At 40.3% G+C, this 27563-nt stretch overlaps 1 protein-coding gene across 1 annotated transcript in view; it reads right to left on the reverse strand.

Annotated features, from left to right (window-relative positions):
• Positions 1-1041: 1041 nt before the first annotated feature.
• Positions 1042-27563, reverse strand: part of LOC146315858 (ras and Rab interactor 2-like) — a 56171-nt gene continuing 29649 nt past the window's right edge. The window contains exons 6-11 of the mRNA XM_084735620.1: positions 25940-26031; positions 17104-18723; positions 5905-6213; positions 4594-4725; positions 4270-4433; positions 1042-4176 (exon numbers count right to left, since the gene is read on the reverse strand). Of these exons, the coding sequence (XP_084591746.1) occupies positions 3697-4176; positions 4270-4433; positions 4594-4725; positions 5905-6213; positions 17104-18723; positions 25940-26031 (2797 nt within the window). The 3' untranslated portion in view covers positions 1042-3696. The remainder of the gene's footprint in view (positions 4177-4269; positions 4434-4593; positions 4726-5904; positions 6214-17103; positions 18724-25939; positions 26032-27563) is intronic.

A 27563-nucleotide genomic window follows, 5' to 3' on the forward strand; every position in this document is an offset into this window, starting at 1 on the left:
TGGATATTTTAGTCTGCAGTCTTTTTTAACTGTTAATGAATTTAAAGTTTGACCTGGTTCATGTTAAATTCATTCATTCATTCGTTCATTCATGAAATGTCCATCTTGTCTACACAGTGGATACTGTGTTTGCTAATATCAAACCATACCCAAGGTGTTTTTTCCTCCTCAATCAAAGGTTTATCTCCACAGTAACATGTTGTAAACAGTATCACAGCTGATGAAACATTTATTAAACCCATGTACTTCAATATCACATAACATGAAAAGAAGATTATTATTAAAGATTATTAATCTGTTGATCGATCAAATTCTTAACAAGTGATGAAATGATCATTGATTTATTATCTAATTTATTACCTGGTGAAATATAACTTTTAAACTTCTAAATATGGCTGCCAATATTATGTTTGTTTTTTTTTTATCTTAAGTCTGTTACTTCTGTTTATTCTATTAGGCATTAGGTTTTGTTGCAGTTACTCCTTAAACACTTTTAAAAAAAAATATTTTTATTTATTCATTTAGTTAGTTATTTAGTTATTTTTCATACCTTATCTTTAATACTTGTTTTTATTCTTGTGTATCTTTCTTTGGAGAAATCTCCTGCACAAGAATTTCTTTTGGGATTAATACCTATCTTATCTTATCTTATTTAAAAGTAGCAGTTGAGAGGGAAAGTCCATATTTAGCTACCAGACCAGAGGCTCTGTGTAGGAACAGTTTTCTGTAACTTGTTGCATGTCAAATTGGTTGGAAACCACTGGTTTAAACTTCACCAGTCTGTTTTAGGGGCTCATCGTGTGTTTTTAATGTAAAATATTATAAAATCTTAATGTGATGACAAGCAACTAGAATCTGAAACTGTCAAGTAAACATAGTGCAGTAAAAAGTGCAATATTCGCTGTTGTTGAGTTGTTGAGTAAAGTACATGTCCCTCAAAAGTGCAGTAACTGGGTAAATGTACTTAGCTACATTCCACCACTGAACAGCGTTTGATGGAAGTGGATAGGGTTTGATTAAACACAAACATGAAGTCAGGCATGTAATTCCATTTCCAGCTTTTATTAAGTGCAAAAGAATATTTATGACATCATTCAATGACAAAGATTTGTTTGTTTTTGACACCATAAAGAATATTATAGACATGAAGAAGCCGTCTGTGAAAAATCCCCGCACAGAGACACATAAATACTCACTTTGCTTTATCAAAGAATGTTAGATTACCAATAACATGGCAGTACGAGTGACACTTGGCCCCTAAAGATACACATGGTGAGCTATGTACACGTTACATACAGATGATACATGACATTAATGCTACTCGACTGGTTTCCTTCAGCTACGTCACTTCTCAGTTCCCTCTGACCTCAGCTCAGTCATCTCATGTAATGTAAAACGGCACTGAATGGAGTGTTACACTTCAACACACTCAGGAAAGAAACACAATATCAGTTTGATCTCTGAAACCTTAAAAATGAAAAAGAACATTTCAAGTATTTTATTTTGAAAGTCAACACTGATGGAGACTGTACTGCAGAGTGTGACCATCTCAGTAACGTTCCCTCTCCGGTCCACTGGAGCCTCACATGTCTTTGTCTTTCCAAATGTCCATACAGCATGTTCCACTGTGTGAGACCTCAGACCAGCTTTGAAATCCACACATCCTGTTTACAACTGACCGCCACAATAAAAGCCTTTAACATTTGTCAGTATTACGGACTTGTCTAAAATTATAATGTGGCAGCCGGCCACATATTGTCAATCTGAATGAAAAAGATGCCCTTTAACAAACAATAATATCTATCAGTTATGATACAGAATCTGTCATATCACCAGGATAATCAGTACATGAATGTTACATTTTATAAACACTGGCAGACCTGCCTGTTTCTACAAATACACTAAAAACACAAACTACATGCAAGAACAATATTTTACAAATGTTCAAATGTTAATCCTTAAGATTATCATATCAAAATGGCACATTATATATTACACCCTCCACTGATAATGCTGTGATTTACCTGCAAATATTCCACTTTATGCACAGGAGAGGCAGCACAGATCTGACAAAGACTGACACTGTCATTAGATTTTCATCTAATTTCAAGTCAACACAGAAAAGGAGGCACTGATATTTCATCATGTATACAAACAAGGCACGGCCCTTATTTTCCCAACATTTCTGCTTCTGTAAAATCCTTAAAGGGGAACTCTGTAGTCTGCTCCTGATTTCTGCTGCAGGCCAAAAGCTCCAGGCTACATTAGTGGCTACTAGCACAACACACCCAATCTCTGACCCAACTGTTGTTGGTGGAGTTGCATTGTGGGTAATGTAGATGCCAGGTTTTGACAAGTAAGAAAATAATGTGGCTTAAAAAAAAGATGACATCTCTGATTCTGATGCATCAATCTTGACACTCATTTTTAAACAGTGGAGTCTCTGTTGTCGCCTGCTGGTTTGTTGTGGTTCTGTCTGCACCAGAAGTGTGACTTGAGGCACGTGACAAGAAATATGGTGACTTGATCAAATGATAATCTATGAGGTGGTCAAGAGAAAAATACATTTCTGTATGCAAAATACAGGGATCAAAGTTACAGACGAAGACATGTTTACGCCCAACTTTGTTCACCATTTGAAATTGCACAAAATTAAAATAGATAACTCAAAACTCAACGTTTAGGACTTGGGATGTGAATCCAAAGACTTGAGTCTTATTTGTGACTTGCAAAACAATGACTTGGTCCAACTTTTCATCTGTACAGTTCACTTTTTTTTACTGTGGAACAGAGGAAGGATTTCTTGTTGTAAGGCACACAACAGGCCATCATGTTCTGTTTCCAACAGCTTTCTGAGAAATATTTTAAAAACACACAATGTGTGTTCACCACTGTCATGGTTGCAATGTCATGCAGTAGTTCATATATCACCATATATTGCCAAGGCACAAATTTGATATAACTGGATTATCTTCTAATGGAAATCAATACAGATGGTGGACTATGAGGCATCATTTTGTTTAACTTTGCTGCAGAACTTATATATGCTGTTTAGTTTTTTTTTGTTTACATTATATAGTGTTTTTTTTTAAGGTTTTTCTTCCAATGAATTTACAGCCAACTCAGGCCACCACTAGGCGTCGCCAAACCCATGAAAACACATGAACAATCTGAAGGATTAACAGATTCAAAACAAACAAATAATACAGTTTACCAGCAACTGTAACAAGTAAATCATAATTTCATCTATCACCTAAATAAACTATCTGTTGTATATTTAAAGTGATTAGTCTCACATGTATCTGAGATCTGATTTCCCTCTATGTTCCCTAAAGGCAACAACAAGAAGAGCTTACCCTGAATCAGCACCAGCATTAAGGCAGGACACTGAACACATGTTAGTGTTCGTGTGGTCTTTACACAACAGCAGCTCTACCTGGAGTGTGTGCAGACTTTTGAGAGTTGTGTTTGTCAAAGTGTTGCTCTGATGCCAAGGAAGTAACAAAACAAACTTCATCTCTCTCACTTCCTTCCCTGCTTTCTTCTTTTCCTCTTTCGCTCGTGTTTGTCAGACAGAACTTTCCACACGTGTCGTCCAAAAGGAGAAGTCGGGCTGTGTAAAGACAGGCACGACACGGCCGCTTGAACCCTGCCAACGTGTTTGTCAGAGATGAAGACGCTGCTCACATGCTGCAGTCAGATAGAGATGGAGTTGCTATTGAGGTGTGTGGGCGGCAGGCTGAGGCTCAGAGCGGGACTCAGGCCTAAGCTGAGAACAGGTGGGGGGGCGGGGCCTGACAGGTCCGTGCTGAGCTCGTTCAGGTTGTCCTTGGGGTCAGAGGTCACAGTGAGGTCGTTGAGGTTGGGTGTGGGATTAAGGGGAGATGATGATGATGAGGTGTTGCCGCTGGCTATGCGGCGGAAGACGAAGTGGAAGGGCGTGGACTGAGACCGGCTGTGGAGCTCCGCCTTGATTTTCTGAGGGTGGGTGTCTGGCGCCAGCTGCTGGCTGCTGCCCTCCATCAGCAGGAACAGGCCGTAGTTCTCGGGGTCGGGTACTTTAAACTTGTTGGCGCACAGCTGACACACTTCCTCCACGGTGGCGTATGGTCGCACCTGCAGGGTTTTGGCTGTGCAGCCGCTGTCCAGCTCCTGCAGTGCCACCCGCAGGTAGTTCTGAGGGACAGTCAGAGAAAACACTATTAGACAAACGCTTGAATTTTAAGATTGATCTAGTAAAAGAAGTTTCCAGTACAAGTGTGTGTTTACCTGGAAGTCGTCGATGGATGGGGCCGAGCGCTGGGTGGTTCGTCGGCGGTGCCACTGGTGGAGTGTGTCCCTGGTTTCGGAGCTCAGCACTCTGGCTGCCTGCTCCTCCTGGAAGTTCCTGATCAGGGACATGGCTCCGTAGGCGCTGGTCAGGTAATAACCACCTGCACATGAACACAGAGGTACAGGGTTAACTCTATGAACGTACAGAAGTAGGGAAAAGCAAATCCTCTTGTCTTCAGTTGTATCTTTCAATAGAAATTCTGCATTTTGCTCAGAGTGAGTGAGTTTATGGCGGAGGCTCTCCAGTTGAAACCAACAGACCTTCTCCATGCAGCAGTGAGGGATCCAGCAGCTCCATCATGTAAAGGATCTCATTGTCCAGCTGAGGCATGTCGCACTGCGCCAACACGTAGGTGAGCATGGGCAGGAAGTCATCAGCACCATAAAGACGACCTGAGACCAGAGCAGGGAGAGGACAGCCTCCAGGTCATATTTCAGCATTTCAGACTTTTTACTGAGCTCTAAACAATTTCTGTGAAGGTCATGTCTATAATGCATTATGCACACATTCATAAGACATTATAATGCATTTATGAAGTTTTATAAAACTTGAATAATCATGCATAACAACTTATAACAAGGTTTATATGGTATTTTAAGTGGTGGACATGATGTATTCTAAGCATTCATAATGCTTCATAGCTCCATACCAAAGTGACAACAGTCTTGAGTTACACAGCACATTATAACAACCGTAACTTAGTCTGTTGTAGTGACACATAGAGAACTGCTCCAGTGTATCATAACAGATTATAAATTCTAAGTTTGTGAAATGTAATAATGTCCTATAATCTGTTATGATATAACTGTTAGAGCAGTTCTCTATGTCTTTATAACTGACTAAAGTTATGGTAGTTATAGAATGCACCCCATCTCTAGTGCGTTATGGGTGCATTCATAGTATAATGTAATGCATCCATAAAGCTTTATGAACACATTCATTCACATACATCTTATGGATGCTCTTGACTAGTTATAAATTAGAGGTTGACTAGACTAGAGGGTATATAATATATTATGACCACCTATACCACACCTTGGTGGTAAGTAAAGTCTAATGCATGAAATGCATTTAAAGTAATCTAGGTAGTAATAATGTGTTATAACCCCCATCTGTCAGCCTCTAGTTTCTAACTAGTTAAGAGCTTCCATAAGACACTTGAACTTAAAATTCATTATAAGCCACATCTACAATGTTCTATGACTGTTGATTTTGTGCAACAGAAAGTACTGTGTATGTTTATGTGTGTAGTCATAAAGCCTTATGAATGAATTTAATACACTATGAAATGCCCCCATAACACACTAACTGGTCTTCATAGAAAGTGTTACGATTCTTCTCTCAAACACTGTGTCACTTTGACCTAGAGGTATAAATCATTATGAATGCATTACATTAAAACCACCATTTATAATACTTTATAAGTTCATAAGTCATAAGTTGTCATGCATGATTATAAGGGTTTTATAAAGCATTATAAATTCATTACAGTGTCTTATAAATGTGCTCATAATGCATAATAGACACAACCTTCATTCAGGATCACTGTGGAAGACTGGAACAACATTTACCTGAGTTGTCCTCCATGATGGTGTAGATGAGTTTGCAGACTCTCAGCAGCATGGTGACCTTCTTCTCAGGCGAGTACAGTTTACTCATGGTGTGGAACTTGTGCTTGATCTTCTCGATGGCCACGGGGTCCGGGGGCAGCGTGTCGGCCACTCCCATTTCCTGCGGCTGCCGGGCCTTGGCCAATGACAGATTCTCCTTCAGCTCCTGCCACTCCCCGCTGCGCACCTGAAACTCCTGCAGGGCCACGCTCACCACCGGTTTGAGGGGCTTCAGGACACACTTGTGCATGGCCTTCTCCAGAACCCGGTCTGAGGAGAGGAGGAGAAAGGTCACAGTCTCAAATTTAACACCCTTTAACTCCTAACTCCTGACTTACTGAAAAATGACAAATTCATGTGAACATTATTAAAGTCTGAAGCCAACTCATACTCAACCATTTTTTCATCTTGGTAAGAACTGTATCACAGTTCCTCTCATGTATTACAATAATATTTGAGTCAAAGAAGTTTGTTTAAAAAAATAAAAATCCATACAAGATGATTCGTTTTGTTACACAATAAAAATATTTTAACCCCAGTGGTGGGAATATTTATTTATCCAGATGTTTGGATCTGGAATAAACTTCAGAAAGCAGGAAGTGATGTTAAAACCACCTTCTGGGTTTTCCAGATTTTGTAAGGAAAAAGTCAGAAAAACAAGTTTTTAGCTCTGTGACTTGAATGTAATAGTAATACATGAAAAACACAAACTGGGGTTAGGGAAAGCACATATTACAGGCAGTGTAAACGTATTTCAGATTTCCCAATCAGGGTCTTTCTGTAACTGACAGGACCCTTCAAAAACACACAAACAGTTTTGGCTGTTCCACATGAGAGATTTCTGTTTTGTCTAAGTCTTTTCACTCTTTTTGAAGGGTTTGGGACTTAGTTGGAAGATTATATCACATGCTTTTTGTAGACTTTTCAGTTTTCAGGGGCTTTGAGGCCGTATTCAAATGCATGAACAGGTAGTTCTGCAAACGGGCAGGATAGTTAGGTAGCTAACATAAATCATACATACTGCTGAAGTCCAGATAATTTATATACACACAACACAAACTACAACATATTACAACACTGTTATTAACAGTATAAACAATATTATGACAAAACTCTAACTTAAGAAGAAGCAGTATCATTTGCAATGCTTTATGGGATAAGTAATTCCTTCACTCTTAAAGCAATTACACAGTCTTGTACCTTTGCCTTTTTATCTGTTTTCCAATCTTTTTTCATCTGAATCAAATATTTTATGGTCACAATCCATCTCGCAGTTTGGTTCCAGGCCTAAAACTATTTATATGAGGATTTCCTGAGACGTCAATGAAGTGAATCATCAGGAAATTCACTTCCCCACCGATACAGAAAAAGAGAACACTCACTATAGAGCTCTAGTGTCTGATGATAATTTAGCTTTTAAAAAACTGTATTTGCAAATAGATTAGCCTCCAACTCAATTTGCATCTGATGTTACTCATCTGACTGTAAACAAAGACTGGCACAAGGAAGTGGAAGCCTTGTCCAGGATATCCGTTATCAGGATCTCTACTATCTACGCCAGAAGCCCTGAAACATTAGCTGTTGCTCCCAGAGGTTTAATCATCATCAGACAAGAGCTGACGGTTTCAGAGATTGATTCATGCATCAATAATTTAACACATTTATTACTCTGTTTTATTCCAGATTTTATTGTTTTATTGGACCAGGTGTGGGATCATTTAGAGGCCCTCTGCTCTGCATGATGAACAATGCCTTTAGCTGGTGCATTACATGTGAGCTTTGTTTTTTAAACTGTTATCTGAAGGATGTTGAAGTGAGATTGTGCTGAACTTCACAACAACATGAGAGGATACAACTGATGGACATTAAGTGGACTGAACTTTAGTGGAGAGGCTGAATACACAGAGATTACAAATCACTTAAGTTCAACACTTTGGCTCAGCAACAACACAGCGCTGCTGAGGAAGCTGGAAATCACAGCAGCGTGAGACCGCAGAACCTGAAGAATGACCTGAATGTGCCGAAGAACTCAGCTGCCTGCTGACGTTTTCATACATGAAGGAAGTGTTCTGCCCCTCCTGAGTTGGTTTGATATCTGCAGGATGACTAAATGCACCCGTGAGATAACCACAGATAACTCTGACTGCTCAACATCTATTTATATTCTCCTCCTCTGAAGACATACATGCTTAACAAATTCATGACCTCAGACTGTGTGTTGATGTGTCAGTAATCAGCAGCCTGTTTGTCTTCTGGCAATCTGAGTTTTAAGGTCATTTCATTTCAGAGCAAAAAACATATCAAGGTTAACATCTTATTCCTTATCATCAGTCTTGTTGACTGTGTGAGTCAAAACTAACGTCAGGACCTGCAAGTTTCTTGGAGACTGTTAAGGTCAGATCACTGGTGATTCCTGACTGGTTAGAATTCCCAGCCATCGTGTCCATCATGTCATTTTAACTAGCAGGAATTCTGTTAATTTTTTTTTCATTTCTCACTACTCAAAACTCAATTCTGACTGGAATGTTGATTTCAGATATCCACAATTGTTCTTGTAACTAGTTTAAATTCTATTTCTACTAGTAAGAATTATATTTGGGATATCTACAATTGTTTTTGTAAGTAGTCAGAAAAAAAGAATTTCAACTAGCCAAACTGTCACTGGAAATACCTTCTATGATGCAACTGTTGATATGTGACTATGAGAAATTATATATTAATGTAATTTCTACTAGTCACAATGTTTTCTCAACATGTACAAATTCAACTGTAGTTATCTGTATTTCTTACTCTTACAAGTGAAAAATGAATTAGCGACATTTATAATTTAATTAAAGATATGTGTAAATCATTGTTGACCAGTCAAAATGCATTTTCTTGAGAACTGGGACAAAACTGTATCTTGAGGAAGTTATTTTAAAAGATCAAACTCTTGACTATGAAACCTTGTAATGGACCAATCTCTAAGGGATTTTTTTTTTCAGATGAAAAATCTAAAACTGTTACCTTTTTTTATGTCACAGCGTAGTCATAGAGAGCAGAGCAGTGAGCTCAGACTTCTCTTAATGCTAATGAAAATACACATTTTTAAAACATAATTCTTATTTATCTTTGATTTAGAAGGACTACAGAGTTGACATGTTATGGTTGAGACACATCTGAAAGCAATATTATTGAATGAATTTGTCAAAAAATATAAAGTTTACCAGTGCTTGAGCAGCATTCCTGCCTTTCTTAAGCCAGGAAGTGAGACGGGGTTCTTTGGGTATAGTTAACCCTTTTTATGCCTGATTAAATCATGTTTTTGTAAAAATCTGGTGTTGATGGAGATCTGGGACACAACTTTAAAGGGCCAACATTTTCATAAAAAAACCTAAGATGATTATAATAGCAGATTTTTACATCTATGTTATCAGTAGGTCTTGTTAGTTTTTAGTTTTGAAGGCTTTTAACACATCTAGATATCTGTTACTGTTATTCTAGCTGGTGAAAAAGGAATTAATGATATCTATATTCAGTTAATCAATCAGTCTGGACTAGTCAAAATGTAATTTCTATATGAGTAAATATATATATTGATATGTCAAAACCTTTATAGATATCTTAAAATGACATTTTAACTCATCTAGTCTAAATTGCTACTGATTAAATGCTAAAAGTGCTTGCCATCAGTTTTGTGTTGCTTGCATTGCTGTGTGAAACCCAAGCTTTCACCATCAAAGTCCAAGAAGGCCGCTATCGTGTGTGTGCTTCAGGAGTGTGCAGAGCGGGGTGTGTATCCTCACAGCGACAGTGTCAACATCAGCTTTTACAAGCTCAGCTCGTGCAGTCTGACTAACACAAACCATGATATCATAATACAGACAGGATGGATGCAGAGAGGAGGCCAAACCACAGCACTGCTGAATAAGGAGGACAATGTGTGACTGCTGTGTGTGTGTGTGTGTGTGTGTGTGTGTGTGTGTGTGTGTGTGTTGCTGACTTTCCTCCAGAAAAGGGTGAAGTCAGCAGTTTTTTCAGCTGAGCACATTAACAGACACAGATCTGACTTTCCAGCGCAGCCTGTTGGCATGCAGCATCCGTCTGTCAGTCTGTCATTACGAGCCTTTGGATTCCACCTCACTTCACCTCGCTGGGCTTAATGGAAAATTTCTCCACACCCACGTTAATCCTACCTGCTGATACTGAAGCCAACACATTCTCACTTCCTCATGCCACAACTACATACTGATTAAGAGCTGGGACTAAGTAGGGCACCCAGCATGTTGAACCAGCATCAGCACAATTAGTCTTTCTTCTGGTATTTGTTACTGGCACAGATGAGGAGTAAAGATGGAGTGGATTTTGTTGGTTTGAGTCGGCTAATTTTAGCATTTCGGACCAATGGTTTCAAGTTATTTTGACTGACTATTGGCTAGAACCATCTTCCCGAAAGTGTTACTGAAACCACCTGCAGCTCCAAAGAGACGTCATGCAGAACAAAACTTCTCTAACATTTCCTCCACTTTCACTGAGACAGAAAAAAACAGGCATGTAAAAGGTATTTTGTGCCATGATTCCTGGCACAACTTGCAACTGGTACGAGGAAAAACCAAATGTTTTTTGGTAAGTCTGATATGACATGGCATCCATCACTGCCCGAAACCAGTTCCTTGCCGGAATTTTAAGTCAAACTCTTCCCGTCTTCTTCTGGACTTCTGGACTGTTGCTCAAACAAAGTATGACTTCTGAAAATTTCACACTGGGCTCTGAGAAATTAGAATGGGAATTTTCATTATTTCCTAACATCTGATGACAAATTTGATGACTTAAGTATCAACTTGTCAGAATCAAAACAGCCTTGCCACTGGACTTTTAATACCAGTGACTTGTTATTTCACTTGGACTTGAAATATTTGATACTTTCCCCTCAAGCCCAAAGTCTGTTATTTAAAATGTATGAATCCACAAATCAATTAATTTCCCTTCATTTCCTAAATCAACTAAAGTTAACAATATAACACAGCAAGTCGACACTTAATTATCCAGATCTACTTTGTTTAAACCAATCAGACAACATCCAATCAAGTTGCAGGAGAGAACCATGACATTACTGAGCTCCAATTGGAAAAAAAATTATACTAAAGATTTTGTTAGTGTACAAAAACTATGTGGTGGTTAACCTGCAAAAAGCACAGGATGAAAATTACAGACATAAACCTCCAACTTTGTGTGACATTTGAAGTTGCATAAAGAACAGTAAGACGAGGCTCTGACTTGTTGAAGAGTGCATTATGACTCAAAACTCAAAGTTTAGGACTTGGGAATTACTCTGGTTGTAGCCTTATTACACAGTGATAGACTGAGTGATAAAAGAAACTAATAATTTAAGTCTTAAGGGCAAAATATGCACTCTTTTCAGCTTAGCAACACAGGCACCTCTTATTTCCAGTGTTTTCTTCGTTCCCTAATGCTTCTCCTGGAGCTCAGTAATCACCGGACTCCCCACTGCTCTGTTAGAGTGATTAAAAACGGGGAACACAGTGCCAACATTCCTCACTCTGGGCATAAAGTGAAGGGCTCTGTTCATGTCATTCTGAAGGGAAGATAAGTCTCGATTTACAGACGCATAAATGTGACTTTTCAAAGTAAAGCCGCTTCTCTTACAGGCTTGTGAGAGTGTGAGTTTCATTATTTTCCACACTTCAGAGGAACAGCCAAGAGTGAGTGCTGACCTGTCAGGACTTCTGTGTGCTGTACTGGCTTCAAAGTGAATTCATGCAGCTTGATTACAGTTTCACATTTAGATAAACGGCTAAATCACAGCCGTTTGTTAATGATATATTGTATCATAGACAGACAGTAGGAAGCACAGAGGAGTCAGTCTGCTTTAGGACAACTTATCAGCCAAGGACAGCCAAAAACAGCAATCACACACAAACACACACTTCTTGCCACGACAAAGGGCCTCTTCCCACTTGATATAAACATCCTCTTACCAAACATCCTCTCTGCTCTTTGACCAAATATAATGTCCTTGACAACCGTACAAGGGAATTTCTGAATTTAAGTGGTGATCCTCACATACTCCTTTCATTTTGTTCTTTTTATCACTGCAATGGCAATTATCGCCAACAACTGTGATGCTTTTACCTCTGTTTTTTTTTGGAGTTCATTACCACAGTAGCCTTCACTTCACAGCAGAAAACCCCAATTTAATCCACACCCATTCATGCGCAGATTCAAATATGGCTAAGACAAAGAGACTGTGTCTTTCTTGTAGTAAAAATAGCCTGGTGTAATCAGGAGGAGAGGTGTGTCCATCTGTCCTGTCACTGAACCAAGGAGCTCTCCTGATACCTCACAGATTACTTACTTCTTCCTTCAGTGATGAGGCTTAAAAATAGCCTTTGGACCTTTTGTTGGGTTGTACAAATGAGCAAATAAGGTTGAGCCGCCAGTGTTTAGAGGTCCCTGTATCGATTAATTAGTAGAGAAAGGCTTATTCTCTCAAAATCCTCTATCATAGTGCAAGTCATTTAGTATCAGTGTTCTGGAAAATTAATTGAGAAACTGCTTATTGTTTTTTTCTGTTTTGTTTTCTAGTAAGACATTTTGGGAAATAAGCTTATTCACTCTCTTGTGGAGGGTTAAATGACAAGATCAATACCACTCTCATATGTATACAGTAAATGCAAAACTGCAGCCAGCTGCTTGTTAGCTTAGCACAAAGACTGGCAACAGGGGGAAACAGCTGGCCTAGATCTGTCCAAAAGTCAAAAGTCAAAAAAAAAAAAAAAAAAAAAAAAAAAAGCCTACAAGCACTTCTAAGCTCCCTAAATAACAGGGCATTTTTTTGCCTGTACAAAATCTGTATTTTTTTTTTTTTTAAAGTAAAAATGACTAATTGTGGTTTTATGGGAGATTATGTGCTGGACTACTGGCTGTCTCTGATATTTTTTAATCCAGTGAACCTATACTGGCATAAAATATACCCAGATCAGAGGTGACAAAAATACACACAGTCTGTACTCAAGCAGAAGTACAGATACTTGTTCAATAAAGACTCTGGTAAAAGTAAAAGTATTGATACAACTTCTTTACTGAAGTAAAAGTAAAGTAAAAAAATTCTGGTGCTGAAATCTACTAAAACAATAGAAGTCGTCCTCTGAAGGACATTTCTGTCAGCTGTTTCTGTGCAAAGCTAACTGCACCCCACTTTTTCTGCACGCTCGAGTCTCTCTTTCAGTTTCATCTTAGATCTTTTACTTAGTTTTCACCACGTTAGGTTGTTTTCTTGTCAAGTCATTTTTGTCTTGTTACATCTTTACATCATTTTCATCTTGTTATGCATGTTATGTTTTTTCTGTTTTGTTATGTCGTTTTTGTCGTTACACATTTTACGATGTCTTCATGTAAGGAGTTGAAAGTACAGATATTTGTGTTCAAATGTAGGGAGTAAAAGTAAAAAGTTGTTTGGAAAAGAAAAACTCAAGTAAAGTACAGATACCTGAAAACTCTACTGAAGTACAGTAACAAAATATTTGTACTTTCTCTGACTGGCTGTGTAAGCACAGGAGAAAGGTCTAGCCTGTATGTTTAGAAATACCAGTCAGGCTTGTCTTCATTAATTAAACCAGTAAATATTATGAAGTCTGTAAGTTCTTTGATGAAAATGAGGCTTGATGTAAAGGAAGAATCCTAACTTCAGTGTACAAGACAGTCAGCACTTTGTCTGAGTGTCTCTGGGTTGTTCGCGGGAAGCTTTTATATTCAAGCTAATATCTGAGACCCTCAAGGGCCAGGTCTTATCCAGCGGTCCATGTTATTATAACACATGAAGCAGCACAAACAGGGCTACATGACGATTGGTCGAGTTGTCTCAGGCTGGAGGAGAGTGTGGGATGAGTGGAAAACAAGGAACTCTTTTCTGTCATTCTGTCCCCCTCCCACCACTGCCCCTCGCCCCGCCTGAACATCCTGAACCCAAACACACACATGGCTGGGTTGCTGAATGGGCGCTAGATGGGAACAACAACAACAACATCTTCCACATGTGAAACTGTGATTCTCCTCGGATATTATTCACAGATTTCCATTCTTTGTCTCAGTGTGGATACTCTTATGTTTTGTGTTTCTTCATTTTTGCACATTTGTTGTTTTCTTTGTTTCTATGTCAGCTTTGAATTTGCTACATTTTGCTAAAGCTGCGGTACTTTTCCTGGCATTTAAGGCAGTATTCCAGTTAACTGAAGTGTGTGTGAAGATATTCTGAATCCCAATCACCCCCATCCCTCATTTACATTAAATACTGCATGAAAGCACCAACTGTCCTACCCAAAATACTGGCACATTACTTAAAAGCAAGAGGAGTGGAAGAGAAATACGAGACACAAAAAAAATTCAAAGAGGGTGTCAGAGAAAGGCAGAGGGGGCTCGCCTCACACCCTCTCGCTCTGATTGGAGAGTTTGTTTTAAAAGAACTGGACTTGGAGTAAGACGGAGATTGTCCGACTTGGCAGACAGTCATCCGAATGCATCTGGGCTCTGCCTTTGAGTTGGACAGAAAACACTCTCTGAAGCTGCCACAACAAAACATTGTGCAACTATTCCAAGAACTCAGACCGCGGCAGCTCCCAGTGTGTCATCATACTTCAAAACAGGCAAGACACGGGGCAACTCCACATCTTAAGTTTTGTAACGCAGCCTGTCTTTTAGGCTATGATAACATTGCTGACACCACTATGACATAATAGGAATTAGTTTTTCAAGACTTTGGAAAACCTGCTGCAGAAGCACAGAAGAGATCAACCAACTGCTTTCACAGGCTTAGTAGCACTTCTCCTTACGAGTACACTGAACTTCATATGGAAAATTGGTGAAGTACCCCTTTAAAGGAGTAATATGTAGCTATTGTGCATGCAAAAATGAGTACAGCAGTCCAAATAGCGAAGTGGAACCATAGACTATACATTAAATAGGTTGTAATCCTGTTCTATGTATGTTCTACACAGCTAAAGCGACTTGTTTCTCCCTGCCCCTCCAGGCTGCAGGAGATAAGCAGGGGCACAACCACATAAATTGACAATAACAAGCGACAACAAGTCCTCAACGGTAAGTTGATCAGCTGTTTATAACTGTCAGTTGTCTGTCAATGTAAAGTAAAGCCTGTTATCCTGAAAACAAAAAAACACTGCTCTGAAATAACACAATCTGGACAATGAGGTCAGTGACTGCCTGTCCCACTGCCTGCCAAACTCCGTTAACATTTTGCTCAATTTAACAATTATTAACACCTATGCCTTCTACAAGATTACTAATGATTTCTTACGACTCATAAACATACACTTACTCCTTTGCTGAAAAATTCAGCATTAATTTGAAATTTGATTTATGATTTCCAAGGGGGGACACCGCAGCTCTACAGTTCACATCAAGCGACGCAAACCTTAAAATGTTTTCTTGATCTCTGATGACACATCATTTTATGCTTCATTACATTAAATATATTACAAATTTCTCCTTTAATGAAAATGTTGTGCTTTGAAGAAGATCAGTGATACTCTCATTGCCACCAGTAACAGTTTAGATAAAATACCCTTTGAAAATATCATTCTAGCAATTCAAAACTGGCCAAAGAATGAGCATGAAAATATAAAACGTCAGCATTTAAGTTTCAGTGCAAGAGAAGTTATTTTGCCCAATTCATGACTTCATAATTACAGCCCTCTGGTGAACTATTTGAACAGGGGCCAGTAGAAACAGGTTGGTTCAACAGCCCCCTTCCTCCTTAGATAAAACCCTCTTTGTGCTCTCTGTTTACATGTTACTCTGTCCAAGGTCTGATGCAGCCACTGAATCTTGGCTTAAATGATTCAGACCGCTCTTCCGGCAGGTGTGCGTGTGTGTGCTCTTATGTGTCTGTGTGGTTGTGTCTGGTTTCCCCCTTTCATGTTGCTGTCATGGTATTGTCAGATGCAATAAAGGATGGATGTAATAAAGGGCAATAAGAGGGAAATGCAAATTATGAGTATCAGATGACAGGATATTTGCACTCAGTTTCAAAAGGTAAAACTGATTTGACTCAGAGTTCACCTGTCTTTGCTTTGTTTTTCAAATGACTTACCAGCATACCTGACAACATACAATTAACTATAACTAGCCTGGTGCCAATGTCTTCAGCAGGAGTGTATACATTCACACAAATACACGTGTGCATATACAGCAGCAAACACGTGACAACATGTTTTTCGATGCCCTCACTGCTAAAATACTGAAGTGAAATTGCTGCATCGGCATTAAACGCTTCCTGTGATATAGTATTTCCATGAAAAATCAGATATCTCCATGCATACATCACTCACTCACACTTCCTAAAAATAAGTGCAAAATTAATGCAAACACACACAAAAATGACTCCCCCAGCCTCCCTGTTGAGTTGAGGTGGAGGTCATAATGCTGCAATCGAGCAGTCGCACCATGTCAGCAGCAGTCTAAAAACTGACCAAGCTTTCAGGCTCGAGACATACATCCACAATTACTAAAATTAAAGCATTAAGCAGATTTTGTTTCCAGAGTGAGGTCACAATTGCATTTGCTGTGCACGTGCCATTACTGGTAGCCAGGAAACCTGACAAATTTGCTCTGGCAGATATGTCTGTCTGTGTGAATTCTACCAGCTTTGGATCCAGTTTGACCAGTCACAACTATTTAATTAGTATAGGGCAGTTTTATATGACAGAGGAGAGTCACTGGTCCAGATTTGTAAAGTCAAATGTCAGATTTTCCTGTTCTGACTGACTGTAGGTCTATGCAATTGTATCCAGTCAGCCAGTCCATCCAGCACAGTGCCTCAGGCTGAGGAAACTCAGATCAAAATGTCAGTGCTGATCAAATATTAATCAAGATTCTGTTGCTAGATCTTCTATTTTCCACATATTGTCAGAAACATATTTTAGTGTACTGTTTAGGAGTAACATGAGAAGCATCACTGAGCAATAGAAGGTCTATCTAATTATGTTCAGAGTTATTTTGGTCTTTGCGTGTTGATAATGTCCCGTTGGACTGTCTCTTGGAAATCGAAAATGAACTAAGAGGTTCCAGACAAACCTACAATAGTGAAGCTAGTTCACTGTCTAGGAGTTAGGGTAAAAGAGAGTGGAACTTTCTTTTGGTACTCACCAATCTGGTCTTCAGGAATGAGGCTCTCGATTGGAGGCTCCAGCTCGGAGCTCTGTCGCAGGTAGCTCTTCATCTGAGTGATGAACTGGCGGAGGGTCTGCAGCAGCTCCAGTCCAGAGGCGTAGCCCTGCCAGGCCTGGGTGCCCGCACCCTCGCCCATGTAGCTGAGGTAGTCTTGCACCAGGCTGCCGAAATATGAGCCTTTATCCCTGGACAGCTCCACCACCCTGCGGATCGCCCTCTTCTCGGGCGTCAGAAGGGAGTTGAAGACTCCGCTCATTTTACGCAGCTGCCCTCGCAGGGCCTTCTGCAGGACAAGAGCACTGGCACTGGGGCGACGCTTAGTGCGGTGGCCCGGCGGCACCATGGTCAGGTCCTGGTCTTGGTCCTGGTCGCTCTCGAGACTGACGCCATAGTCGGGCTCCTCTTCATCCTCATCATCCTCGTCGTCATCATCCTCCTCCATGCTGCAGTAAGGCAGGTGGGATGGCGGGAGGGAAAGGGGGAGGTGGGTGTTGAAGTCTGCCACAGTGGGGGGGCTGGGGTCATGCAGAGGAGGAAGGAAGAAGGCTGAGGACTGGGAGAAATCCAGAGAATCCGAGGAATCTGTGGACATGCTCATGTCACTCAGCCGCTGGCCACCGCCACCACCACTGCATTCCTCGACTGCTTCTTCATCTGTTCCTGTCGTCTCTGCCCGCTTGCTTGGTGTCATTGGTGAAGGATCTGGAGGACTGCTGGAGTCCTGGGCAGGCATTCTGGTAAGATTACGCTTGGACAATTTTGCCCTGATCAGAGCTTCTTCAATAGTCTGGTCCTCCAGCGCCAGATGGCACTGGGCATCCTCCTGGCTGGATGATGGTGAGGCCTTGGCCCGACGTGGGGAGGAGGACAGAGACGATAGCGAGATGGGCAGGGAGGGCCGGGGGATGGATATGGGGGAGCTGATGCTGAGTCTCTTGGGAGGGGAGGATGAGGGGCTGATGCTTAGCGACGAGCCCAGACGAGAAAGGAGGCTGCTACCCCTCTCCCTCTCCTCCACTTTCTCCTTGGGGACATTGATCCAAGGGATCTTCTCTGGCATGCTGCGCTGTCGGAGAGGGCCTGAGCGTCGTGGTGCAAAGCGAGGTGGGGGTGGACGAGGAGGTGGGGACCGTGGCACTGACAGAGCACTTTTCTGACAACTGCTGCTGGTGGTGTCACCGTTATCGTCCTGTAGCTGTGTGTTTCTGCGGAGGCTCTGTGGGTTGTGATCTGAGCTAGAGACCTGAGTACTGTCTCTGCAAGACTGTGGAGTCTCCTTGTTGCTGGTTTCAAGGCTGTTGCTAACGGGCTCCTCCCTCAGGCCTTGCTTTGGTGTGCCCGAGGGATTTGAGGTGGTGCAGTCATCACCATTTGATTGGTGGACCTTTATGAAGAGGGGGTTGATAAAGCAAAGAGCTCCGTTGGACTGGCAACACTCGAGCTCAGATGGTGTACGGGTTCGAAGCCTAGGGCGCCCAGGGGTGGTTGCCAAGGAGATCGTTTTCTGGGCAGGGGGAGGCGGTCTGTCGGGAGCAGCTGTTCCTGACAAGGACACTGAGCCCTTCCTCCTGAGGCTCAACTGGGAGTTCCAGAAGCCTGTGTGAGAAAGTGAGAAATATTCTGCCTTTATTAAGTGAGCAGGGTGTGAAACAACATATAAGTACAAATATGTCTGAGCCCTGTCACACCCGTGAGGTTAGCAGTGAGCCACGAAACATAATAGCATGTGAATTGAAGCCAAGTGTAACTTGATTTAGCATCGCACCCCAATAGCATCATTAGAGTCAGTTGGATGCAGCAGAACCAGAGATATCATCTTTGTTGTTTAATGCATTCTTCTTCCTTAAAAAAACCTGGAGTCTACAGTCCCATAATGCAACCACCAACAGCTCAGAAACTCAGATGTGCTAATATTGGTTAATGTAGCCTGGAGCCCCAGAGGTATGGTAAGCTCAGTGCTTTTTACCTCCACACCCTCAGAATTTTTCATTTCAAACTTGTGGTCATCAGCCCCAACCAATGCTGAATAAAGTTATTTATCAGTGTTTGTGCAGCCTCACCTGGAGCCACAAAAGGCTTCATTAAACTTTTTTCTCCATATGCAAAAGTACTCCAAAACACCTGGGCACAGGGTTGTGTGATCCTGATACAGGCATCGGAAAATGCCACCTAAAATGCTGGTATTGGTATCGTTCAGAATCTGATCTGACAAAACATAATTTTAAAATCCTCAACAGCACAATGCTTCTTCCCAGCTGTGTCCCATTCACCATTTATGGTTTCATTCATTCTCTGTATGTATTCATGTTCATGTTTTTCAAAGGATTCAACTTAAGGTAGGCTGTACAACAGTAGCAACCGTATCACACCCACACACAGTTAGTAGAATATAGCTGCTACAAATAATAAAATATACAGTACCAATCAAAAGTTCTTCTAATACACCAAGTTCAAGTATCGGGAAGGAAAAAATGGTATCAGTATCATAAGCTGCACTTTACCACACTGTTTGTTCCACATCTTTTTTTGGTTTGGTAAGCCACATGGAGTAAATAATTATAGTCTTATTAGTCTAATTACAGCCTGCGTCAGGGCACACGACAACATAAATTCAAACATGTTCCAACATGAAACTCTGACAGTCTATTAGTTGTTGGCTGTTAACAAACTATACTAATGAGAGAGGACAGCTCATTGCTAGGATAAGTCCCCAAATGGGGGGCATAAACATTTCTTAGTACATTACACCACCACCAAAGAGGGAGAAGCGATCAGTCAAAAATCGTGTCACCACTGTTGACAAACATTCATCTGAAAATAGCTCAACTGGACTCATTTGTGATGGCATCACTTAAGCATTTCAGTTACTAGAAGAAGTGTAAATCAGACTGTGGTGCACACAGACCCTGACTGACACGGACCCTGACTGCAGATTCAGACTGGGCCACAGCAGTGACAACAGGAATATTTTTCTGTCACATACACAGTTTTCTGACCAGATTCTTGACTCCAACAGCATAATTATAACCTAAACATGACTGTTGAGTGTTTTTTTCACAGTCAGTTGTCAGCCATTGGTCTCCATCTGCTCTTTTGGTAAATGACAATATCATATACTCAAAAACTCAAACTGTATATATATAAATGATTAACCTAAATTACATCAACTTAAATCTGACCACTCATTCACTCCCAGTGACTCAATACCAGTCCTGCAATTACAACCAGTTAAAAAACCTCTAAATGCTGCTTAGTGTAAAATCACTGCTGTTGTTAAGTTTGCAGGCTGAGAGGCTCAGACTATTGAGGATCTTTTTTCCCAGCAAACGAGAAAGAGGAAAACAGCACTATTGTAACATAACACTTTGTTGAACCTTTACAGTCCAAGCCGTACCAGACAGAGCAAAACAAGACACCAGTGGGAACAATACCGCATGAGGAATATCAGTACCAGACACAGAGCAGCTCCTTCACACAGCCACCGAGCAGAACAGAGAGGGCAACAATACTCACTGTGATCCCAAAGCTCGGCAACACACAGACCAACAAACTCCAACTTCTTTCTACACTTCTGATGGTGTCGGTGTCTGCACAAGCTGAAACTGAACTGACTTCTCTGGCTCACTCACACTCCATCTGTTATGACTCACTCCTGGTAATGTGTGTGTGTAGGCGGGCTGTTAGCTCAGTATTCCCGCCTCCATCCCTCCCTTTTAGTAGAAGCTGCGAGGTCTGTTGTTGTTTCTCTCTAACTCACAGAGACCAAAATTTTTCCTACTTCCCTCCTACTCTACTCTTGTTTACTATCTCTCCTATTCATATATTCTACTTTTTGCTCTGTTACATGCTCTGAGTGTATTACTTAAGACACTTAAAATATAGAAAATAGTACTTATAGTTAGTAATAGTTTGTCATTAAAGGGACAGTTCATCCCAGAATATAAAATACAAAATACATACCTGTGCTTTAATTAAAGGGAAACACAACAAGTTTCATGCTTCTAAATATGTCACTTTTCAAGGCTCAAGCAGTTGTCTTCATTTTATGAGAAAGGCAAAAGTAATTAGGTCCTCCAACTTATTTTATTTCTTTATCTAAAAAGCAAACCACTTAGTCAGAGCGAGATTTATTATGAAAATGATGCAGTTGTAATTTCAAGCAGTTTCAAGAATGTTATCCACAATACAAGCACTTTTTAAACCTTAAAACATTCCATTAAAATTCAAACATTTTCATGACTCCATGGCAAAGAATCATGAGCTGTTTACTCAAGATAATCCACAGACCTTGTTGTGAGCAGCTTCACGTAGGGACTACTTTCTTTCTGCAGTAGAATCTACCGGAACTTCCTTAGAATCTACCAGAACTACTTTCTTTTCAACTACGAAGAAAAAACTAATACATGAAACTGCTTAGAACAAGGTCTGTGGAGTATCTTGGGTAATCAGGTCATGATTCTTAGACAGAGACACTGGTTATGAATTTAATGTATTAATTTGGTGCTTTGAGTAAGGATGAGTGCCATTTAGTTCCATTATACTGGAGAGAAGGCAGACACCTCTACAGTTCATATTTCCAAAACTCTGCAACTTAAAATGAAACTATCCAGATGTATAACAAGAACTACAGACCAGGGGGAAGACAGGTGTTTTTGATTTTGTGGTGAACTGTCCCTTTAAAGATATTTCACACTTGCTTGTCTTGACACTTCTGCTTCTGTGGAGTTCAGTTATACATACAGTCATGTTTGCACAAGTATACTCAACGCACAGCAAAATGGTTCGGTACAGGGTTCAAACACACACACACACACACACACACACACACACACACACACACACACACACACACACACACACACACACACACACACACACACAGGCTACTTCACACAGCAGAGAGGAATGTGGTCTGACATGGTTGATGTAAGAGCTGGGAAAGTCAAGGGTAAGTCAGGGGCAACTTATAGAGAGCTATGACAGCTAGAGACAAAAATACCGAGCTAACACACTGTAGGGGACATGAAGACAGTGCTGGAAATATTCAAAAAACTGAATTGCCAGCTGAGTCCACGTAGTAATTACAGCAAATACGTAGATCAAAGAAACATGTACTTATTAAATGCCAGTGTGGGCAGTAGATTTGGCTGTGATTGCCACACAGCATGCCTTTTAACATGCTCGAACACCTGAGGAGATTATAAAAGCAACAAGTGTTATCTCAAAGGAAAAAGAGAACTTGTGGCAGCTCTACAGCTGAAAGGTAAATAATTCTGACTGATATGTGGTCCAGTCTGACAGTTTTACTGAGCCGAGCAGTCAAAAATATATAGATAGCAAACTATGAAACAGGTAATGATAAACTCCAGCATTCTTCACACTGTCCACCTGTGTGGCTACGCAAAAGTATGTCCAACTACTACCAATATATGTTAAAATAGTGGATCATCTTCGTAAATGTCTCGGAGTACCTGAGGTCCACGAGAAAAAGCAAACCCACAGTCAGATTTTTCTAACCTTTAACCTACTAGCTAAACATCAGTATATCAAACACTGATTCAAAGGCACTGACAACTTGCTAAATTTGAGATGGACTGCATGCAGCTTGAGTTCCATCAAAACAATGTCATAAATGTCCTGACCAACTTCTAGAAACTTGCTGGTAGTGTTGCTTGCAGAATAAATGCAGAGTGTATTTTAATTTTATGTATTTCCTCCACTAAATTAATACAAAATATAAAAGAAGTTGCTGTAAAAGGTCAATCTTAGACATAGTGGTTTGGACTGCTGTACATCATGGCGGTGCAACATGGCGACTGTCATGGAGAGAAGCTGCTCCCTCTGAAGATTAAGGACTCATTCGAAGGTGACACAAACACGATTTCATGATTCATGTTATTATGTAAGGGATAACGTACAGTGAGCAGGTCATTACTATGAAATAATCCTCGACAGGATGATGCAGGATGCCCAGGGGGTTTTTAATCATCCTGAAGCTTATTTGGCACACATTCATTTGAGCCAAAATACTAGTTTTAAAATGATTTTATGGCTTTTTTTCACAATAGTGATCTGCTCACTGTACATTACCCTGATTGTTACATGATTATGTACCAAAAAAACCAATCACAAAATATTGACTTTAAAATGATTTTAGTGATAGAACAATGATTTTATTGCTTTACTAGAGTCTACGATCAGAACTGTGTCCATACAAACTGTCTGTCCATTACAACAGTCTGCTATACAGAAATAACAGACCTTAGACTTACCTTAGAGTCATTGACCAATGAGAATCAAGTATTTAACAAAACAATGTAATAAACACTATGATAACATATTTGCATTCCTTTTCTGCAATATTCTGACAATCAATCCCCCTAAATCTTACACTCTGGATCTTTAATAACCTGCAAAAAGCATCACAAAAGACAACTTAAGTGTCCATACAGGTGGAGAACCATGTGACAGGTAATATGACACTGTGACGACATCAGAGTCAACGGTGCTCTTTTTTCATCTCTCCCAGCCATAGCTGTCCGTGTGTACGTCAGAACTGCCTTTTAGATCAACTATTCAGTCGCTCAATTACCTTCACAGACACAAGACCCACCATTGTGTCACCTCACCGAACAGGAACCCTTTCATGACTGTAAGACGGAGAGAGACAGACCGAGGAAAACAAGAGAGCGACAAACAGAGAAACAATAATTGTCTGTAGATCATTAGAGACCACATTAAAGGGAGAGTGTCATCAAATCATTGTGTGTCATCCTGAACTCTTTAAGAGGCTGTCAGACCCAGGGACTGTGGAGGTCTGGCAGAGTCAGTGCACATGATAGCTCAGAGTTGAGTCACAGCAGCAGAGCCTGAATGGACAGAAAGGTCACTCAGAGTGGGTTTTGAAAAAGGAAGTGGTGCAGAAGATAAACACCTACACACTCTTAAAACACTTTTTGCCTCAAGTATGTAGCATAAGTTGGAAGAAGAAAGAGGAAGTATGAAGAAGGTATATGCCAAATTGTGTGCTCTCTAAATGAAACAACTCTGTAATGGACTTTTTTGACATGTACGTGACAGATTATATGAATGAAAATGTCCAAAGTGTTGTGGTTAAGGCTGTAAGGAGGCCGAGGCCTCCCACAGCTGGAAGGGAAGGAAAAAGCTCCAGAGGCATGCAGCTCTCAAGTCCATGCCCAGCCGCGCAGCAGTCATCAGGGCCTGGAAGAGGCTTTTGTCCCTGGGGGTGAGTCATTTAGCACTGGCATGCCATTTAATCCTCGGAGCAGGGGGGGGAATGTGGTTGAGATGGGCTTTACGAGTGTCACGCCTCAGGAAGAAAAAAAACGAAATCCTTTACACACAACAGATGTGGGACTGAGGAAAACATTTCACTCGTCTGAATCTGCATGCAATGCTCCAAACTGTCTGGAGCAGAGTCACTGTTGATGCAATAAGGATGATTTAGTAAAAACAACTCAAGGCATGACAGTGATACTACACCTCTGCACACATGACCTATATCCTAACAGCTTCTCAGTAATCCTCGACACTCATCTGCAGTGATTTTATTACGTCTCCCTGACCCACTACACTACATTTACACAACTTAGTCTGATCATGAGACGCCTAATGACGCACATTTACACACCTACTGGTTAGCGAACATTACACATACTATGTTTCACATGTTTGAACACTACAGCAGCGCTTTGTATATACTTGTGCAAACACATGTGTGTATAACTGATAATTCATTCCACAGAATTAGAAGTGACAAGAAAAACAAATTGTGAAATATCTTTAACAAAAGATAAATGATCAAAACTGTATCTAGTATATTATATATGACAGCCATTCTTGAAAATTAGGACAAACCATGTCCTACCAAAAAACGTTTAAAATTAATTAAATGTATTAATTCCATTTCATTTTTTTAGTGAAAATTCATTCTTTATGGATTCCTATACATGTGAAACATATGCATTTTATGAATTGTTTTAGGCTGATTTTTTTTTTTTTTTTCATTTCTAAACTTCAAAACAATTTAAAAATGTGTTACAAGCCTTCAAAATCTAGGTGTAAAAATGTGCTTTTATAAACATTTTTAGTTGAAAATAGATTATTTTTTTAATATAAATATTGGTCCTTTGAAGTTGCGCTCCAGATTCCCATCAACTCTTTCAGATTTTTACAAAAACATGTTTTATTCAGGTATAAAACAGGTTAGCTATACCCTAAGGACCCCTGTCTCACTTTCTGCTTTAAAAAAAGGTGTGAATACTGCTCAAGCACTGAAAAACTTTCTACTTTTCAACAAATTCATTAAATAATAGTTCTATCACATGTACCTCAACCATAACATGTCAGCTTCTAAATCAAAGCTAAATGCTGCTCATTATGACTATGCTGTGAGATGAAAAAATGTAACATTTTGTCAACTGTGTAAAGGGTCATATTTTTCGTTTTCTATACCCTTCACAAATGTTACCACTGTTGTTTGGCATCAGTAAAAAAGTAAATCAGTATATAATAAGTTAAGCCACAAGGAGCTTGGCTCATTATATTTTCCAGCATAAATGACAAGTCAAAATCAAAACCATGTACATGTATGAACTGTAACATTTGTAAATGTTTTCAGACACAAATTCTAAATAAAGATAAAAGAAATTGCTGTCAGCATGCAGCATGATTATCTTTATGTATTGTGTTTATATATTGTTGTTTTTGTCTGCTCTGCTTCATATCTCACATTCAGCCTGTCACAGAGTGCATATTTGTCTCCTAAACAAACTCAAGTGGGAAAACAAACCTGCTCCAAGTTTAGCGACCTCCTCGAGATCAGCAGATGTTCTGGCTGAAGCGATGGCCTCTGGAAGCTTCAGAGTGAAGGGTAACACGTCCCTACGAGAAAAGGTCGAGTGAAAGGGAGAAAGACTTGGTCAATAGAGAAAAAGGAAAAGCCAGTGAAAGGGCGGGACAATCTCTAAAAGTGTGTGAGTCACAGTGTTGGAAAAGAGCTCGCGTGGCTCAGTCTGGGTGTGTGGTGCTGGCTGGACCGGAGGGTAAGTGCTGTATGAGCCGGCTGCTCTCCTCCCTGCGGATCTTTTACACGATCTTTCAAAGCTTTTACACAGCTTCCAGAAGCCTCAGTGAAGCAAAGCTGTGATCAAAGCTGAAAATTACACCTATGGATTACTGAAGTCAGTGAAACATGGACGCTTTAAATGTGATGTGGAAATTCAACCAAAGATGAAGAAAATGACCTAAAAATGCAGCAGCAGCTTTTAAGACAAAGGGTCTTAGCAAAGAATCTGCTGACAGATATTCATTTCAAGAATATTCAGTGCTGTTACCTAAAGCTGAGGCTAAGTTAAATATCACAAGACACTAAAGTTTATTTTGCTACATACATTGGTCAGTAAAGGCCTGAATATACTCCTAAAAAGACATGTACACTGACAGCTGTGGACACTACGGATGTGAAGTAACTCTACACAGTATACTACTTTCTGGAGTCCGCTTAGAGGACACATTCCACACATGCTCTATATATGAAGTTTGCGTACTGCAGATCCTTGCATCCAAGGACTAGAGAAAGTATTACCATATGTCCACGTTCCCAGAGACACAGCTACAAACAGTCAAACATGGGCAGCTACATTGTCACCAAGTCACCAGTGGAGTGTTACTTGGTACTCATTGACTCATTGATGCCAATGAGTGCTTGTGTGTCGAGTCAGTGAACGAGGATCATCAAATTGTATCTTTTGATTAATGTCGTGTTAAGAAAAATGGGAAGGGTTAAATGCTCCTTCTGGGACAAAAACTCAAGGTTTCATATAATGGGAGAGATAGGAAAATGCTGAAAAGCTGCTGTGTTGCAGGTTGTAAAAGAAATAAACATCCTTCCTGGAAAGGAAAGGATCCCAAAAAGATAGCAGAGAGACTGTCTAAGCTGCCAGAGAATGGTGACTGTTCCTACAGATGGAGAGCTAACATTAGCTTGAGTGTGAGGCTGCTGGAGTTCAGTCATAACGTTACAGTACAGCAGCATCACACTGTCATCTCTGACTAAATCTCAGTCTTGCTTAGATCAACAGTTGTCTACTGACAGGTTTTGTTATTTTCAGACAACATTAAGTCTAATGATACCTGGTGATTGAGTATTAGCAGTGTCTGGTCACTTTGTTGGCTCATTGATCCACTTGGACGGGGGAGGACTGAAGGAGCATGACGGCTGACTGATTAACCTTAATTTATGAAGATATCACTAGTCTGACTCATCGCACACACACGATGGGTATAAATCTGCTGTTGCTTGCTTGTTTCATGCACCATGGAATACTAATGGTGGAATGTAAACAAGCTAACAGCTGTTAGACATTCTTTTGCAGTGACGTAGTCATTTTAATGCCAGAGCTTGCACCCCCATG

The sequence above is a fragment of the Lutjanus erythropterus genome, chromosome 14 (assembly GCF_056507025.1).
Source record: "Lutjanus erythropterus isolate fLutEry1 chromosome 14, fLutEry1.hap2, whole genome shotgun sequence".
In the NCBI taxonomy this organism is placed as follows: domain Eukaryota; kingdom Metazoa; phylum Chordata; class Actinopteri; order Lutjaniformes; family Lutjanidae; genus Lutjanus; species Lutjanus erythropterus.